This window comes from Salvelinus alpinus, chromosome 25 (genome assembly GCF_045679555.1).
Source record: "Salvelinus alpinus chromosome 25, SLU_Salpinus.1, whole genome shotgun sequence".
Classification (NCBI taxonomy): Eukaryota; Metazoa; Chordata; class Actinopteri; order Salmoniformes; family Salmonidae; genus Salvelinus; species Salvelinus alpinus.
Window position 1 is genome coordinate 40,720,910 of NC_092110.1, and position 17,883 is coordinate 40,738,792.

Consider the following 17,883-nt stretch of genomic DNA (forward strand, 5'->3'; position numbering starts at 1 on the left):
AGCTAGGTCTTCATCTCTGTCTGGTGTTAGCTTCTTACTGGCTAGCTAGGTCTTCATCTCTGTCTGGTGTTAGCTTCTTACTGGCTAGCTAGGTCTTCATCTGTGTCTGGTGTTAGCTAGTTACTGGCTAGCTAGGTCTTCATCTCTGTCTGGTGTTAGCTTCTTACTGGCTAGCTAGGTCTTCATCTATGCCTGGTGTTAGCTAGTTACTGGCTAGCTAGTTCTTCATCTGTGTCTGGTGTTAGCTAGTTACTGGCTAGCTAGGTCTTCATCTGTGCCTGGTGTTAGCTAGTTACTGGCAAGCTAGGTCTTCATCTCTGTCTGGTGTTAGCTAGTTACTGGCTAGCTAGGTCTCCATCTGTGTCTGATGTTAGCTAGTTACTGGCTAGCTAGGTCTCCATCTGTGTCTGATGTTAGCTAGTTACTGGCTAGCTAGGTCTTCATCTGTGTCTGATGTTAGCCAGTTTTTCCATTGATACCACTCATAGTGAAACTATTGTGTTATTTTCTGTCCTTTCCTTTGATGTAGGTCCCTAAGCTCAGATGTTGGTCTTCCGTCCCTTATCACCCCCTATTTTGTTAGAGAATCCAACTTTGAAAACTGTTTCCGAGGCAATATGTTAGTCATCCTGATCAGCTTACTTTAGCAGTAAAACAAACATGACTGCCAAAAGGCTGCAGATGATGTGTGGGGTCCACAAACAGGAGCGAGCTCTGCCTATCCTCCTGCCTATCCTCCTGCCCGTCCTCCTGCCCATCCTCCTGCCCATCCTCCTGCCCATCCTCCTGCCCATCCTCCTGCCTATCCTCCTGTCTATCCTCCTGCCTGTCCTCCTGCCTGTCCTCCTGCCTGTCCTCCTGCCTGTCCTCCTGCCTATCCTCCTGCCTATCCTCCTGCCTATCCTCCTGCCTGTCCACCTGCCTGTCCTCCTGCCTGTCCTCCTGCCTGTTCACCTGCCTGTCCTGCCTGTCCTCCTGCCTATCCTCCTGCCTGTTCGCCTGCCTATCCTCCTTTCTATCCTCCTGCCTATCCTCCTGCCTATCCTCCTGCCTGTTCTCCTGCATGTCCTCCTGCCTGACCTCCTGCCTGTTCTCCTGCCTGTCCTCCTGCCTGTCCTCCTACCTGTCCTCCTGCCTGTCCTCCTGCCTGGCCTCCTGCCTATCCTCCTGCCTGTCCTCCTACCTGTCCTCCTACCTGTCCTCCTGCCTATCCTCCTACCTGTCCTCCTGCCTGTCCTCCTTCACTGAAAGGTAGTGAAGCTCTCTGCCTGCCCTTCTGCGTCTGTTAGCTGGCAGTATAAGGTAGAAACACGCATGCACAAGTCATGTCAATGCCTTGCACTGAGTTTGGAGTTTAAAGGGCCGCCTTGCACATGTTACGTGTGTGTGTGTGTGTGTGTGTGTGTGTGTGTGTGTGTGTGTGTGTGTGTGTGTGTGTGTGTGTGTGTGTGTGTGTGTGTGTGTGTGTGTGTGTGTGTGTGTGTGTGTGACATGTATGTGTGTTGTAGGTATAGTATTTGGAGCGTCCTGTTCCCTGACCCTGCTGGGTGATGTGCTGAAGGCAGCGCTGGTTAAACTGCCCTCCTACCAGACTGAAGTCTTCACCGCTGTACTGGAGCAACTCCGCTGGTTCGCTGGACTGCAGATACGCAACGTGGCAGTACGTATTACACACACACACACACACACACACACACACACACACACACACACACACATTCGGTATCCACACACACACATTCGGTATCCACACACACACATTCGGTATCCACACACACACATTCGGTATCCACACACACACACACACACACATTCGGTATCCACACACACACACACACACATTCGGTATACACACACACACACACACACACACACACACACACACACACACACACACACACACACACACACACACACACACACACACACATTCGGTACACACACACACACACACACACACACATTCGGTACACACACACACACACACACACACACATTCGGTACACACACACACACACACACACACACATTCGGTACACACACACACACACACACACACACATTCGGTATACACACACACACACACACACATTCGGTATACACACACACACACACACATTTGGTATACACACACACACACACACATTTGGTATACACACACACACACACACATTCGGTATACACACACACACACACACACATTCGGTATACACACACACACACACACATTCGGTATACACACACACACACACACATTTGGTATACACACACACACACACACATTCGGTATACACACACACACACACACACACATTCGGTATACACACACACACACACACACACATTCGGTATACACACACACACACACACATTCGGTATACACACACACACACACACACACATACACACACACATTCGGTATACACACACACACACACATATGCAACAGATATGCAATACAAGCACCTGTATGGTCTCTAAAATATATGTGTGTGTGTGTCTCCTTCAGGCCATTGGAGGTAACATCATGACTGCCAGCCCCATTTCCGACCTCAACCCGGTCTTTATGGCTGCTGGCTGCAAGCTCAAACTCATGTCCAAAGGTAAATCACTTCTGCTTTTTTTACAGCATGGATTAAGTATATTGTCTTTTTGCATCTCAGCCTCCTTGTTTTATGTCCATTTTTATGGTGTGAGTGAAAGTATCGTTTCAACTCCAAAGGTAGGTCACAAAAAATGCCTGTTGGTCTTTGACACTTCTCACCAGGGGTTAAACTGGGACAGACAGTGGAAATGTCACGTGACCATTCACATAAAACACAAGCATGTCAAAGTCTCCTTAGTTCCTTACATATTTATTTAAATATTGTCTTTTTTTCGTCTCTCTCCTCTGTCTCTGTCTCTGTCTCCGTCTCTCTCTCTCTCTCTCCGTCTCTCTCTCTCCCTCTCCGTCTCCGTCTCTCTCTCTCTGTCTCTGTCTCTGTCTGTCTGTCTGTCTCTGTCTCTGTCTCTGTCTCTAGGTGGTGAGCGTGTGGTTGTGATGGATGAGAAGTTCTTCCCAGGTTACAGAAGGACCATCCTGACACCTGAGGAGGTTCTTCTATGTGTCCTGATCCCGTACACCAAGAAGGTCATACACACACACCACACACCACACACACACACCACACACACACACACACACACACACACACACACACACACACACACACACACACACACACACACACACACACCACACACCACAACACACACACACCCACACACACACCACACACCACACACACCACACACCACACACCACACACACACACACACACACACAGCATTCACAGTAGAATAGCAACTATAGCAACTTGTAGAATCACATTCTGTGTCTATCTTTGTGTGTGTGTGTGTGGTTTAGGGTCAGTACTTTGCTGCCTATAAGCAGTCTCCTCGTCGTGAGGATGACATCAGCATTGTGACGTCCGGGATGAGTGTGACATTCGCCGAGGGGTCAACCGTCGTCAAGCACCTGGCCCTTAGTTACGGAGGGATGGCTGCTACTACTGTCATGGCCAAGAACACAGCCAGCAGACTTCTGGGAAAACAGTGGGGGGAAGAGCTTCTGCAGGATGCTTGTTCCTCATTGGCTGAGGAGATGACCCTTCACCCCTCTGCGCCGGGTGGCATGGTGACCTACCGACGAACTCTGACCCTCAGCCTGTTTTACAAGTTTTACCTGACTGTACAACAGAAACTAGCCAGTGAGGTGAGAAACATCATCATTATTTTCATACATAACACATTACTATTGGTTTCAAGAACAGTGTAACTTCGCTCCCTCGCAATTAAATTCAATTTGTAGAGCTTTATTGGAATGGGAAACATATGTTAACATTGCCAAAGCAAGTGAAATAGATAATAAACAGAAGTGAAATAAACAACAAAAAATGAACAGTAAACATTAGACTCAAAGTAAGTTCCAGAGGAATTGAGACATTTCGTATATATATGTCTTTATACAGTGTTGTAATGATGTACAAAAGGGAAAATAAATAAACATAAATATGGGTTGTATTTACAATGGTGTTTGTTCTTCACTGGTTGCCCTTTTCTTGTGGCAACAGGTCACAAATCTTGCTGCTGTGATGGCAAACTTTGGTTTTTCACCCAGTAGATATGGGAGATTATCAAAATTGTATTTGTTTTTGAATTCTTTGTGGGTCTGTGTAATCTGAGGGAAATATGTGTCATATGTTTGGCAGGAAGTGCTGCTCAGTTTCCACCTCATTTTGTGGGCAGTGTGCACATAGCCTGTCTTCTCTTGAGAGCCATGTCTGCTGACGGCGGCCTTTCTCAATAGCAAGGCTACGCTCACTGAGTCTGAACATAGTCAAAGCCTGCCATAAGTTTGGGTCAGTCACAGTGGTCAGGTATTCTGCCACTGTGTACTCTCTGTTTAGGGCCAAAAAGCACTCTAGTTTTTGTTAATTCTTTCCAATGTGTCAAGTAATTATATTTTTATTTGTCGTGATTCTGTTGGGTCTAATTGTGTTGCTGTCCTGGGCCTCTGTGGGGTCTGTTTGTGTACAGAGCCCCAGAACCAGCCGGTGATGAGTTTGTTATGAAAGGTTTTGGGAATTGCTTCCATTTAGGTGGTTGTAGAATTTAACGTCTGTTTTCTAGATTTTAATTCATGCATTACTTGGTGTTTTACTTTGTGTACAGAGGAGATTTTTGGGGGGGCATAATTTTGAGTAAGTGCAAAGTCTCAATTTGGTGTTTGTCCCATTTTTTTGAGAACACCATTATTGTTGTCTTACTGGGATTTATTGTCAGGGCCCAGGTCTGGCAGAATCTGTGTAGAAGATCTGGGTGATGCTGTAGGCCCTCCTTGGTTGGGAACAGAAGCACCAGATCATCGGTATTATCATCTATATCTCTCTATAGTATAGATCTACAGTGGCAAGAAATAGTATTTGAACCCTTTGGAATTATCTGTATTTCTGCATAAATTTCTAATAACACACAAATTATTGTATTTTTCTTGACTATATTGAATACATCATTTCAACATTCACAGTGTAGGTTGGAAAAAGTATGTGAACCCCGAGGCTAATGACTTCTCCAAAAGCTAATTGGAGTCAGGGGCCAGCTGACCTGGAGTCCAATCATTGAGACGAGATTGGAGATGTTGGTTAGAGCTGCCTTGCCCTATAAAAAAACACTCACAAAAGTTTGGTATTCACAAGAAGCATTGCCTGATGTGAACCATGCCTCGAACAAAAGAGATCTCAGAAGACCTAAGATTAAGAATTGTTGACTTGCATAAAGCTGGAAAGGGTTACAAAAGTATCTCTAAAAGTCTTGATGTTCATCAATCCACGGTCAGACAAATGGTCTATAAATGGAGAAAGTTCACCATAAAGTATGGTGGAGGGAGCATCATGGTTTGGGGCTGCTTTGCTGCCTCAGGGCCTGGACAGCTTGCTATCATCGAGGGGAAAAATGAATTCCCAAGTTTATCAAGACATTTTGCAGGAGAATGTAAGGTTATCTGCCCGCCAATTGAAGCTCAACAGAAGTTGTGTGATGCAACAGGACAATGACCCAAAACACAGAAGTCAACAACAGAATGGCTTCAACAGAAGAAAATACGCCTTCTGGAGTGGCCCAGTCAGAGTCCTGACCTCAACCTGATTGAGATGCTGTGGCATGACCTCGAGAGAACAATTCACACCAGACATCCCAACAATATTGCTGAACTGAAACAGTTTTGTAAAGATGAATGGTCCAAAATTCCTCCTGACCGTTGTGCAGGTCTGATCCGCAACTACAGAAAACGTTTGGTTGAGGTTATTGCTGCCAAAGGAGGGTCAACCAGTTATTAAATCCAAGGGTTCACATACTTTTCCCACCCTGCACTGTGAATGTTTACACGGTGTGTTCAATAAAGACCTGAAAACGTATAATTGTTTGTGTGTTATTAGTTATTAGTTTAAACAGACTGCGTTTGTCAATTGTCAATTGTTGTGACTTAGATGAAGATCAGATCAAATTTTATGACCAATTTATGCAGAAATTCAGGTAATTCTAAAGGGTTCACATACTTTTTTTTGCCACTGTATAGAGGGTGTATCTGACTATCTCTCTCTACAGGGTGCATATATAGAGGGTGTATCTGACTATCTCTCTCTACAGGGTGCATATATAGAGGGTGTATCTGGCTATCTCTCTCTACAGGGTGCATATATAGAGGGTGTATCTGGCTATATCTCTCTCTACAGGGTGCATATATAGAGGGTGTATCTGGCTATATCTCTCTCTACAGGGTGCATATATAGAGGGTGTATCTGGCTATATATCTCTCTACAGGCTGCATATATAGAGGGTGTATCTGGCTATATCTCTCTCTACAGGGTGCATATATAGAGGGTGTATCTGGCTATATCTCTCTCTACAGGGTGCATATATAGAGGGTGTATCTGGCTATATCTCTCTCTACAGGGTGCATATATAGAGGGTGTATCTGGCTATATCTCTCTCTACAGGGTGCATATATAGAGGGTGTCAGGGCTGACTACATCTCTACAGGGTGCATATATAGAGGGTGTCAGGGCTGACTATCTCTCTACAGGGTGCATATATAGAGGGTGTATCTGACTATCTCTCTCTCTACAGGGTGCATATATAGAGGGTGTATCTGGCTATATCTCTCTCTACAGGGTGCATATATAGAGGGTGTATCTGGCTATATCTCTCTCTACAGGGTGCATATATAGAGGGTGTCAGGACTGACTATATCTCTCTCTACAGGGTGCATATATAGAGGGTGTATCTGGCTATATCTCTCTCTACAGGGTGCATATATAGAGGGTGTATCTGGCTATATCTCTCTCTACAGGTTGCATATATAGAGGGTGTCAGGACTGACTATATCTCTCTCTACAGGGTGCATATATAGAGGGTGTCAGGGCTGACTATCTCTCTACAGGGTGCATATATAGAGGGTGTCAGGGCTGATTATATCTCTCTCTACAGGGTGCATATATAGAGGGTGTCAGGGCTGATTATATATCTCTGCAGGGTGCATATTAGAGGGTGTCAGGGCTGACTATATCTCTCTACAGGGTGCATATATAGAGGGTGTCAGGGCTGACTATATCTCTGCAGGGTGCATATATAGAGGGTGTCAGGGCTGACTATCTCTCTCTACAGGGTGCATATATAGAGGGTGTCAGGACTGACTATATCTCTCTCTACAGGGTGCATATATAGAGGGTGTCAGGACTGACTATATCTCTCTCTACAGGGTGCATATATAGAGGGTGTCAGGGCTGACTATATCTCTCTCTACAGGGTGCATATATAGAGGGTGTCAGGGTTGATTATATCTCTCTCTACAGGGTGCATATATAGAGGGTGTCAGGGCTGATTATATCTCTCTACAGGGTGCATATATAGAGGGTGTCAGGGCTGACTATATCTCTCTACAGGGTGCATATATAGAGGGTGTCAGGGCTGACTATATCTCTGCAGGGTGCATATATAGAGGGTGTCAGGGCTGACTACATCTCTCTCTGCAGGGTGCATATATAGAGGGTGTCAGGGCTGATTATATCTCTCTCTACAGGGTGCATATATAGAGGGTGTCAGGGCTGATTATATCTCTCTCTACAGGGTGCATATATAGAGGGTGTCAGGGCTGATTATATCTCTCTCTACAGGGTGCATATATAGAGGGTGTCAGGGCTGATTATATCTCTCTCTACAGGGTGCATATATAGAGGGTGTCAGGGCTGATTATATCTCTCTCTACAGGGTGCATATATAGAGGGTGTCAGGGCTGACTACGTCAGTGCTACAGAGATCTACCACCATACGTCCCCTTCCAGTGTCCAGATTTTCCAGGTAAGACTTTAAACTGAGGGACTTTGAGGTAAGGAACGGTAGGCATTGGGTTGCAAATCCTGGTAACTTTCCCTACCTCCAAACAGGATTTCTGGAAATATAGAGAATTTGTGGAAATGTATCAGATTTTTGCAACCCTATGCATGATGGAAACCTACAGCTCGTTCGGAAAGTATTCAGACCAATACTTTTTCTCCATTTTGTTACGTTACAGCCTTATTCTAAAACGGATTCAATAGTTTTTCACCCCTCATCAATCTACACACAATACCCCATAATGACATCACAATACCCCATAATGACATCCCAATACCCCATAATGACATCACAATACCCCATAATGACATCGCAATACCCCATAATGACATCGCAATACCCCATAATGACATCGCAATACCCCATAATGACATCGCAATACCCCATAATGACATCGCAATACCCCATAATGACATCGCAATACCCCATAATGACATCGCAATACCCCATAATGACATCGCAATACCCCATAATGACATTGCAATACCCCATAATGACATCACAATACCCCATAATGACATCGCAATACCCCATAATGACATTGCAATACCCCATAATGACATTGCAATACCCCATAATGACATCGCAATACCCCATAATGACATAGCAATACCCCATAATGACATAGCAATACCCCATAATGACATAGCAATACCCCATAATGACATAGCAATACCCCATAATGACATCGCAATACCCCATAATGACATCGCAATACCCCATAATGACTAAGTGAAAACAGGTTCTTAGAAATGTTAGCAAATTTATTTAAAAAATGTAAAAGTTTTCAGACCCTTTGCTATGAGCCTCGAAATTAATCTCTGGTGCATCCTGTTTTCATTTATCATCCTTGAGATGTTTCTACAACTTGATTGGAGTCCACCTGTGGGAAATTCAATTGATTGGACATGATTTGGAAAGGCACACACCTGTCTATATAAGGTCCCACAGTTGACAGTACATGTCAGAGCAAAAACCAAGCCGTACGTAGAGCACCAAGACGACAGGATAGTGTTGAGGCACAGATCTGGGGAAGGGTACCAAATAATTTATGCAGCATTGAAGAAGTTTGGAACCACCAAGACTCTTCCTACAGCTGGCCGCCTGGCCAAACTGAGCAATCGGAGAGAAGGACCTTGGTCAGGGAGGTGACCCAGAACCCGATGGTCACTCTGACAGAGCTCTATAGTTCCTCTGTGGAGATGGGAGAACCTTCCAGAAGGACAACCATCTCTGCAGCACTCCACCAATCAGGCCTTTATGGTGACCAGACGTAAGCCACTCCTGAGAAACAAGATTATCTGGTCTGATGAAACCAAGATTTTGGCCTGAATGCCAAGCGTCACGTCTGGAGGAAACCTGGCACAATCCCTACGGTGAAGCATGGTGGTGGCAGCATCATGCTGTGGGGATGTTTTTCAGCGGCAGGGACTGACTAGTCAGGATCGAGGGAAAGATGAACGGAGCAAAGTACAGTGAGATCCTTGATGAAAACCTGCTCCAGAGCGCTCAGGACCTCAGACTGGGATGAAGGTTCACCTTCCAACAGGACAACGACCTGAAGCACACATCCAAGACAACGCTGGAGTGGCTTCGGGACAAGTCTCTTAATGTCCTTGAGTGGCCCAGCCAGAGCCTGGACTTGAACCTGATCGAACATCCCTGGAGAGTCCTGAAAATAGCTGTGCATCAACGCTCCCCATCCAACCTGACAGAGCTTGAGAAGATCTGCAGAGAAGAATGGGAGAAACTCCTCAAATACAGATGTGCCAAGCTTGTACCAAAAAAGACTCGAGGCTGTAATCACCTTGCTTCAACAAAGTACTTAGTAAAGGGTCTGACAGCTTAGATTAATGTGATACTTCAGGTTTTTTTCATTATAGGGTGTTGTGTGTAAATTATAAGGGAAAAAAACAATTTAATCCATTTTAGAATAAGGCTGTAACTTTGGAAAAAGAAAAGGGGTCTGAATACTTTCCAAATGCACTCTGTCTGTGTGTGTGTGTGTGTGTGTGTGTGTCTTACCTTATTTCATGTTCCAGGCGGTTCCAGACGGTCAGAAGGAGGAGGACGTGGTGGGCCGTCCCATGATGCACCTCTCGGCCATGAAGCAGGCGACGGGCGAGGCGGTTTACTGTGATGACATCCCTCTCTACGAGAACGAACTGTACCTCTGTCTTATAACCAGCACCAAGGCCCACGCACGCATACAGTTAGTACACACACACACACACACACACACACACACAAATCCCTTTAATTCAATGAAGTGTCATATGTGATAATTCTAAACTCTCTGTGGCATAACTGTGTGTGTGATTAGGTCTATAGATACATCGGAGGCAGAGAGTATGCCAGGTGTGGTGATGTGTGTGTTTGCCAAGGACATCCCTGGCAGCAACAAGACAGGACCTATCGTCTACGATGAGACTGTCCTCGCTGATGGCAAGGTCAGTCTGTGTTTGTTTGTGTGTGTGTCTGTGTGTGTGTGTGATTGTGCAGCGAGGATAGGGCTGTGGTGGTCATGTCATTTTGTCAGCCGGTAACTGTCATGTAAATAACTGCCGGTCTCACGGTAATTGACCTTTAATTAATACAAACACATTTAGCATTTCTTGGCCTCCTCCTGACCTCTTCCTGACCTCTTCCTGACCTCTTCCTGTCCTCCTCCTGGCCTCCTCCTGACCTCTTCCTGACCTCTTCCTGTCCTCCTCCTGGCCTCCTCCTGGCCTCTTCCTGGCCTCCTCCTAAACTCTTCCTGGCCTCCTCCTGGCCTCCTCCTAAACTCCTCCTGGCCTTCTCCTGGCCTCCTCCTGGCCTCCACCTGGTCCTCCTCCTGGCATCCTCCTGGCATCCTCCTGGTCTCCTCCTAAACTCCTCCTGACCTCCTCCTGGTTCTCCTCCTGGCCTCCTCCTGGTTCTCCTCCTGGCCTCCTCCTGGTTCTCCTCCTGGCCTCCTTCTGGGTCTCCTCCTGGCTCTCCTCCTGGCCTCCTTCTGGTTCTCCTCCTGGCCTCCTCCTGGCCTCCTCCTGACCTCCTCCTGGTTCTCCTCCTGACCTCCTGACCTCCTTCTGACCTCCTTCTGACCTCCTCCTGGCCTCCTCCTGACCTCCTCCTGACCTCCTCCTGGTCTCCTCCTGACCTCCTCCTGACCTCCTCCTGGTTCTCCTCCTGGTTCTCCTCCTGACCTCCTCCTGACCTCCTCCTGGCCTCCTCCTGGCCTCCTCCTGGCCTCCTCCTGACCTCCTCCTGGTCTCCTCCTGGTTCTCCTCCTGACCTCCTCCTGACCTCCTCCTGACCGCCTCCTGGTTCTCCTCCTGACCTCCTCCTGACCTCCTCCTGACCTCCTCCTGACCTCCTCCTGGCCTCCTCCTGGTTCTCCTCCTGACCTCCTCCTGACCTCCTCCTGACCTCCTCCTGGTCTCCTCCTGACCTCCTCCTGGTTCTCCTCCTGACCTCCTCCTGGTTCTCCTCCTGGCCTCCTCCTGGTTCTCCTCCTGGCCTCCTCCTGACCTCCTCCTGACCTCCTCCTGGCCTCCTCCTGACCTCCTCCTGACCTCCTCCTGACCTCCTCCTGGCCTCCTCCTGACCTCCTCCTGGTTCTCCTCCTGACCTCCTCCTGGTTCTCCTCCTGGCCTCCTCCTGACCTCCTCCTGACCTCCTCCTGACCTCCTCCTGGTTCTCCTCCTGACCTCCTCCTGGTTCTCCTCCTGGCCTCCTCCTGACCTCCTCCTGACCTCCTCCTGACCTCCCCCTGGCCTCCTCCTGACCTCCTCCTGACCTCCTCCTGGTTCTCCTCCTGGCATCCTCCTGACCTCCTCCTGGCCTCCTCCTGACCTCCTCCTGACCTCCTCCTGACCTCCTCCTGACCTCCTCCTGGTTCTCCTCCTGACCTCCTCCTGGTTCTCCTCCTGGCCTCCTCCTGACCTCCTCCTGACCTCCTCCTGGCCTCCTCCTGACCTCCTCCTGACCTCCTCCTGGCCTCCTCCTGACCTCCTCCTGGTCTCCTCCTGACCTCCTCCTGGTTCTCCTCCTGACCTCCTCCTGACCTCCTCCTGACCTCCTCCTGGTCTCCTCCTGACCTCCTCCTGGTTCTCCTCCTGACCTCCTCCTGGTTCTCCTCCTGGTTCTCCTCCTGGCCTCCTCCTGACCTCCTCCTGACCTCCTCCTGACCTCCTCCTGGTTCTCCTCCTGACCTCCTCCTGGTTCTCCTCCTGACCTCCTCCTGACCTCCTCCTGGCCTCCTCCTGACCTCCTCCTGACCTCCTCCTGGCCTCCTCCTGGTTCTCCTCCTGACCTCCTCCTGGTTCTCCTCCTGACCTCCTCCTGACCTCCTCCTGACCTCCTCCTGACCTCCTCCTGGTTCTCCTCCTGACCTCATCCTGGTTCTCCTCCTGACCTCCTCCTGACCTCCTCCTGGCCTCCTCCTGGCCTCCTCCTGGTTCTCCTCCTGGTTCTCCTCCTGGCCTCCTCCTGACCTCCTCCTGGCTTCCTCCTGACCTCCTCCTGGTTCTCCTCCTGGCCTCCTCCTGACCTCCTCCTGACCTCCTCCTGACCTCCTCCTGGTTCTCCTCCTGACCTCCTCCTGGTTCTCCTCCTGACCTCCTCCTGACCTCCTCCTGGCCTCCTCCTGGTCTCCTCCTGGTTCTCCTCCTGGTTCTCCTCCTGGCCTCCTCCTGACCTCCTCCTGACCTCCTCCTGGTTCTCCTTCTGACCTCCTCCTGGCCTCCTCCTGACCTCCTCCTGGTTCTCCTCCTGATCTCCTCCTGGTTCTCCTCCTGACCTCCTCCTGACCTCCTCCTGACCTCCTCCTGGTCTCCTCCTGACCTCCTCCTGGTTCTCCTCCTGACCTCCTCCTGGTTCTCCTCCTGGTTCTCCTCCTGGCCTCCTCCTGACCTCCTCCTGACCTCCTCCTGACCTCCTCCTGACCTCCTCCTGGTTCTCCTCCTGACCTCCTCCTGGTTCTCCTCCTGACCTCCTCCTGACCTCCTCCTGGCCTCCTCCTGACCTCCTCCTGGTTCTCCTCCTGACCTCCTCCTGGTTCTCCTCCTGACCTCCTCCTGGTTCTCCTCCTGACCTCCTCCTGACCTCCTCCTGACCTCCTCCTGACCTCCTCCTGGTTCTCCTCCTGACCTCCTCCTGACCTCCTCCTGGCCTCCTCCTGGCCTCCTCCTGGCCTCCTCCTGGTCTCCTCCTGGTTCTCCTCCTGGTTCTCCTCCTGGTTCTCCTCCTGGCCTCCTCCTGACCTCCTCCTGGCTTCCTCCTGACCTCCTCCTGGTTCTCCTCCTGGCCTCCTCCTGACCTCCTCCTGGCTTCCTCCTGACCTCCTCCTGGTTCTCCTCCTGGCCTCCTCCTGACCTCCTCCTGACCTCCTCCTGGTTCTCCTCCTGGCCTCCTCCTGGCCTCCTCCTGGCCTCCTCCTGGTCTCCTCCTGGTTCTCCTCCTGGTTCTCCTCCTGGTTCTCCTCCTGGCCTCCTCCTGACCTCCTCCTGACCTCCTCCTGACCTCCTCCTGACCTCCTCCTGGTTCTCCTCCTGACCTCCTCCTGACCTCCTCCTGGCCTCCTCCTGGTTCTCCTCCTGGCCTCCTCCTGACCTCCTCCTGGTTCTCCTCCTGGCCTCCTCCTGACCTCCTCCTGACCTCCTCCTGACCTCCTCCTGACCTCCTCCTGGCCTCCTCCTGGTTCTCCTCCTGGCCTCCTCCTGACCTCCTCCTGACCTCCTCCTGACCTCCTCCTGGCCTCCTCCTGGTTCTCCTCCTGGCCTCCTCCTGACCTCCTCCTGACCTCCTCCTGACCTCCTCCTGGTTCTCCTCCTGGCCTCCTCCTGACCTCCTCCTGACCTCCTCCTGACCTCCTCCTGGTTCTCCTCCTGGCCTCCTCCTGACCTCCTCCTCGTTCTCCTCCTGGCCTCCTCCTGACCTCCTCCTGACCTCCTCCTGGCCTCCTCCTGGTTCTCCTCCTGGCCTCCTCCTGACCTCCTCCTGACCTCCTCCTGGCCTCCTCCTGGCCTCCTCCTGGCCTCCTCCTGGTCTCCTCCTGGTTCTCCTCCTGGTTCTCCTCCTGGCCTCCTCCTGACCTCCTCCTGACCTCCTCCTGGCCTCCTCCTGACCTCCTCCTGGTTCTCCTCCTGACCTCCTCCTGACCTCCTCCTGGCCTCCTCCTGACCTCCTCCTGACCTCCTCCTGGCCTCCTCCTGACCTCCTCCTGGCCTCCTCCTGACCTCCTCCTGACCTCCTCCTGACCTCCTCCTGGCCTCCTCCTGACCTCCTCCTGACCTCCTCCTGGTTCTCCTCCTGGCCTCCTCCTGACCTCCTCCTGACCTCCTCCTGGTTCTCCTCCTGGTTCTCCTCCTGGCCTCCTCCTGACCTCCTCCTGACCTCCTCCTGACCTCCTCCTGGTTCTCCTCCTGACCTCCTCCTGGCCTCCTCCTGACCTCCTCCTGACCTCCTCCTGGTTCTCCTCCTGGCCTCCTCCTGGCCTCCTCCTGACCTCCTCCTGACCTCCTCCTGACCTCCTCCTGACCTCCTCCTGGTTCTCCTCCTGACCTCCTCCTGACCTCCTCCTGACCTCCTCCTGGTTCTCCTCCTGACCTCCTCCTGACCTCCTCCTGACCTCCTCCTGGCCTCCTCCTGGTTCTCCTCCTGGCCTCCTCCTGACCTCCTCCTGGCCTCCTCCTGGCCTCCTCCTGGTCTCCTCCTGGTTCTCCTCCTGGTTCTCCTCCTGGCCTCCTCCTGACCTCCTCCTGGCCTCCTCCTGACCTCCTCCTGGTCTCCTCCTGGTTCTCCTCCTGGCCTCCTCCTGACCTCCTCCTGGCCTCCTCCTGGCCTCCTCCTGGCCTCCTCCTGACCTCCTCCTGGTTCTCCTCCTGACCTCCTCCTGACCTCCTCCTGACCTCCTCCTGACCTCCTCCTGGCCTCCTCCTGGTTCTCCTCCTGGCCTCCTCCTGACCTCCTCCTGACCTCCTCCTGGCCTCCTCCTGGTCTCCTCCTGGTTCTCCTCCTGGTTCTCCTCCTGACCTCCTCCTGACCTCCTCCTGACCTCCTCCTGGTTCTCCTCCTGGTTCTCCTCCTGACCTCCTACTGGTTCTCCTCCTGACCTCCTCCTGACCTCCTCCTGACCTCCTCCTGGCCTCCTCCTGACCTCCTCCTGACCTCCTCCTGGCCTCCTCCTGGCCTCCTCCTGACCTCCTCCTGGTTCTCCTCCTGGCCTCCTCCTGACCTCCTCCTGACCTCCTCCTGGCCTCCTCCTGACCTCCTCCTGACCTCCTCCTGACCTCCTCCTGGCCTCCTCCTGACCTCCTCCTGGTCTCCTCCTGGTTCTCCTCCTGACCTCCTCCTGACCTCCTCCTGACCTCCTCCTGGCCTCCTCCTGACCTCCTCCTTCCACACATACAAGCTGCTGATGAGCGCCTTTGGAACATCTACATTTAAAAAATAATAAATCAAATGTAATATACACCGTCACAATACATCCGTTATTTATTTTAGTCTAAAGAAACATTCTGATATGAAGAAAATCTATTTCAGATGAACAGAATACGAGTTGTATTATTTATTTATCAGACTAGATACTATATGCTATCTGGCTACGCTCCATACCACGGGCTGTAGGCTAGTTCATTTAGCAGACAAGATGTGCTTAGAAATCATTATGTTATATTATGAGATTTTATTGTAAGAATAATGCAATATAATATAACTGAACTTAGCTGAATAAATAGAAAGGATTGTGAGGGATGACTTGAAACAGGTCCTATATGCTCGATTTATAGTTATTTGGTAACTTTAGTTGTGAATGATGCCAACCTTAGAATATGTTAGAAATCAGAGCATATATGGGCTGCATGAAGAGAATATAGATTCATTGATGATTTTTGAGCAACAAAAAAAAAACTTGAGCTTTGTTCCTTTCATTCAAGTGATCATATATTTTCACCCATCAGACAATACTCAATTTCATCTTGGCTTTACTCGTTTGTAAAATTACTTTTGATTTAGAGTTGTCCATTATCAAATGGGTATGAACAAAAATAAACAACAATAGGTGTCATCCATGTGCACCGGAATAGCAAATGGAGGCTGCTTTCCCACAGTTGAAATCATGCTGGGTAGGCTACTCTGGTTTTATAGAGGAGCAGCTGAGAAATAAATATGGTAGCAGCTAGTATCCTCCTCTCAACCATCATAACTCTGCTTTTACACAGGACTGCTTATAGAAATGTCTGGGCTTATAAGGACACTTATTTCACTTCACGCATCAGCCATTGTTTGAGGAGCATGCAGCCTCTCGCTGAGCGACAGGTGATGTCCCGTCCAAACTCTGTGTGCCATGGACTCTCCAACCCTGTTCCTGTAGCTAGTCAGTGCTTCATTTGGGGAATCAAGTGAAATTTTTTGGGGAAACATCGATAGTACAGTACCTTTGGAAAGTATTCACACTCCTTTTACTTTTCCCACATTGTATTACCTTACAGCCTTATTCTGAAATGGATTAATGCATATGTAATCGAAAATCTAATCAAACACTTCATGAGAGCCTATGAGCTCATGTTGCGTGAGAAAACAGTGATGGCCTCTATTAAAAAGAGGAGGATCCCATCAGCTTTCTATAGGCTAGGTCTACTATATTTACAGTGCCTTTGGAAAGTAATCAGACCCTTCGACTTTTTCCACATTTTGTTATGTTACAGCCTTTTTCTACAATGGATTTAAAAAAAAATCCTCATCAATCTACACAAAATACCCCATAATGACAAAGCAAAAACAGGTTTTTAGACATTTTTGCAAATGTATTCAAAATAAAAAACAGAAATACCTTATTTACATAAGTATTCAGACCCTTTTCTATGAGACTGGAAATTGAGGTCAGGTGCATCCTGTTTCTATTGATCATCCTTGAGATGTTTCTACAACTTGATTGGAGTCCACCACACATCTGACTATATAAGATCTATATCACTGTATTTCTCAACTTTCCTAATATTAAGCACATTGCTTATCTTTACAACAGGAGTATAGCCTGTTCTGGCTGGCTTGAAAATGAACCAAGGGAAAAGCGTCCTCCATTAGCTGTTTAAGTGCATAGTATTTTCCCCTGGCCCTGTTTCTAGACTGGTGCATGATAATGGTTCATTCTAAATCAAAACAAATTACACATATATTATTTAGTATATTTAAAGACAAGATTAAATTAAGAATCGTCTCATGGTTGACAATATTAGCCTATAACTTGTGAATGATGTATTATCACTTGTGAATGATGCTCGGCTTGTGTGCAGTAAGGCGAGAAACAGCGATTTACCATTGCATTTGCATTGATGTCAGAGGGGTTAGAGGGACAACAGAGCCCTGAGTACCAGGCCATTAGCGACCTACTACCAACGCATGTACAGAGTGCACAAGAGGAGATTACCGTGACTCAATGGTCACGTGGAATTTGACTGCAGTCGGTGTGACGGGTAATAAGGCCACCGCAACAGCCCGAGGCGAAGACACGCGAGAACTTGGACAGCGTATGTTAGGAACAGTCGACGCGTGAACGAAGGGAGGAGGAGAGAGAGGGAGGGATAGAGGGGAAATAAGGAGTCTTAAATTGAGGAACAGAGGCTTTATTCTGGGAAACGCAACACAGACGTCGAGCAACGATAATCCATTCTCTCCACAGCCACACATATGACCTACCTACAGGTCTCGTGTGACTCTGGAACACACAACTACTCTACTGTCACGCTCTGCTAGACTCCTGATATCTCTTACCATCCCAGACTACTCCACTGTCACGCTCTGCTAGACTCCTGATATATCTTACCATCCCAGACTACTCCACTGTCACGCTCTGCTAGAGTTCTGGTTTCTCTTGTCATCCCAGACTACTCCACTGTCTCGCTCTACTAGACTTCTGGTTTCTCTTACCATCCCAGACTACTCCACTGTCACGCTCTACTAGACTTC

The 17,883-nt window shown here is 49.4% G+C and overlaps 1 protein-coding gene across 2 annotated transcripts in view; it reads left to right on the forward strand.

The window, feature by feature from the left end:
- xdh (xanthine dehydrogenase) overlaps positions 1-17,883 on the forward strand; it is a 68,985-nt gene that overhangs the window by 25,597 nt on the left and 25,505 nt on the right. For both annotated transcript variants that reach the window (XM_071366792.1, XM_071366793.1), the window contains exons 11-17: positions 1,509-1,660; positions 2,510-2,603; positions 3,021-3,130; positions 3,407-3,754; positions 7,807-7,896; positions 9,975-10,144; positions 10,256-10,382. In XM_071366792.1, coding sequence (XP_071222893.1) covers positions 1,509-1,660; positions 2,510-2,603; positions 3,021-3,130; positions 3,407-3,754; positions 7,807-7,896; positions 9,975-10,144; positions 10,256-10,382 — 1,091 coding nt within the window. The remainder of the gene's footprint in view (positions 1-1,508; positions 1,661-2,509; positions 2,604-3,020; positions 3,131-3,406; positions 3,755-7,806; positions 7,897-9,974; positions 10,145-10,255; positions 10,383-17,883) is intronic.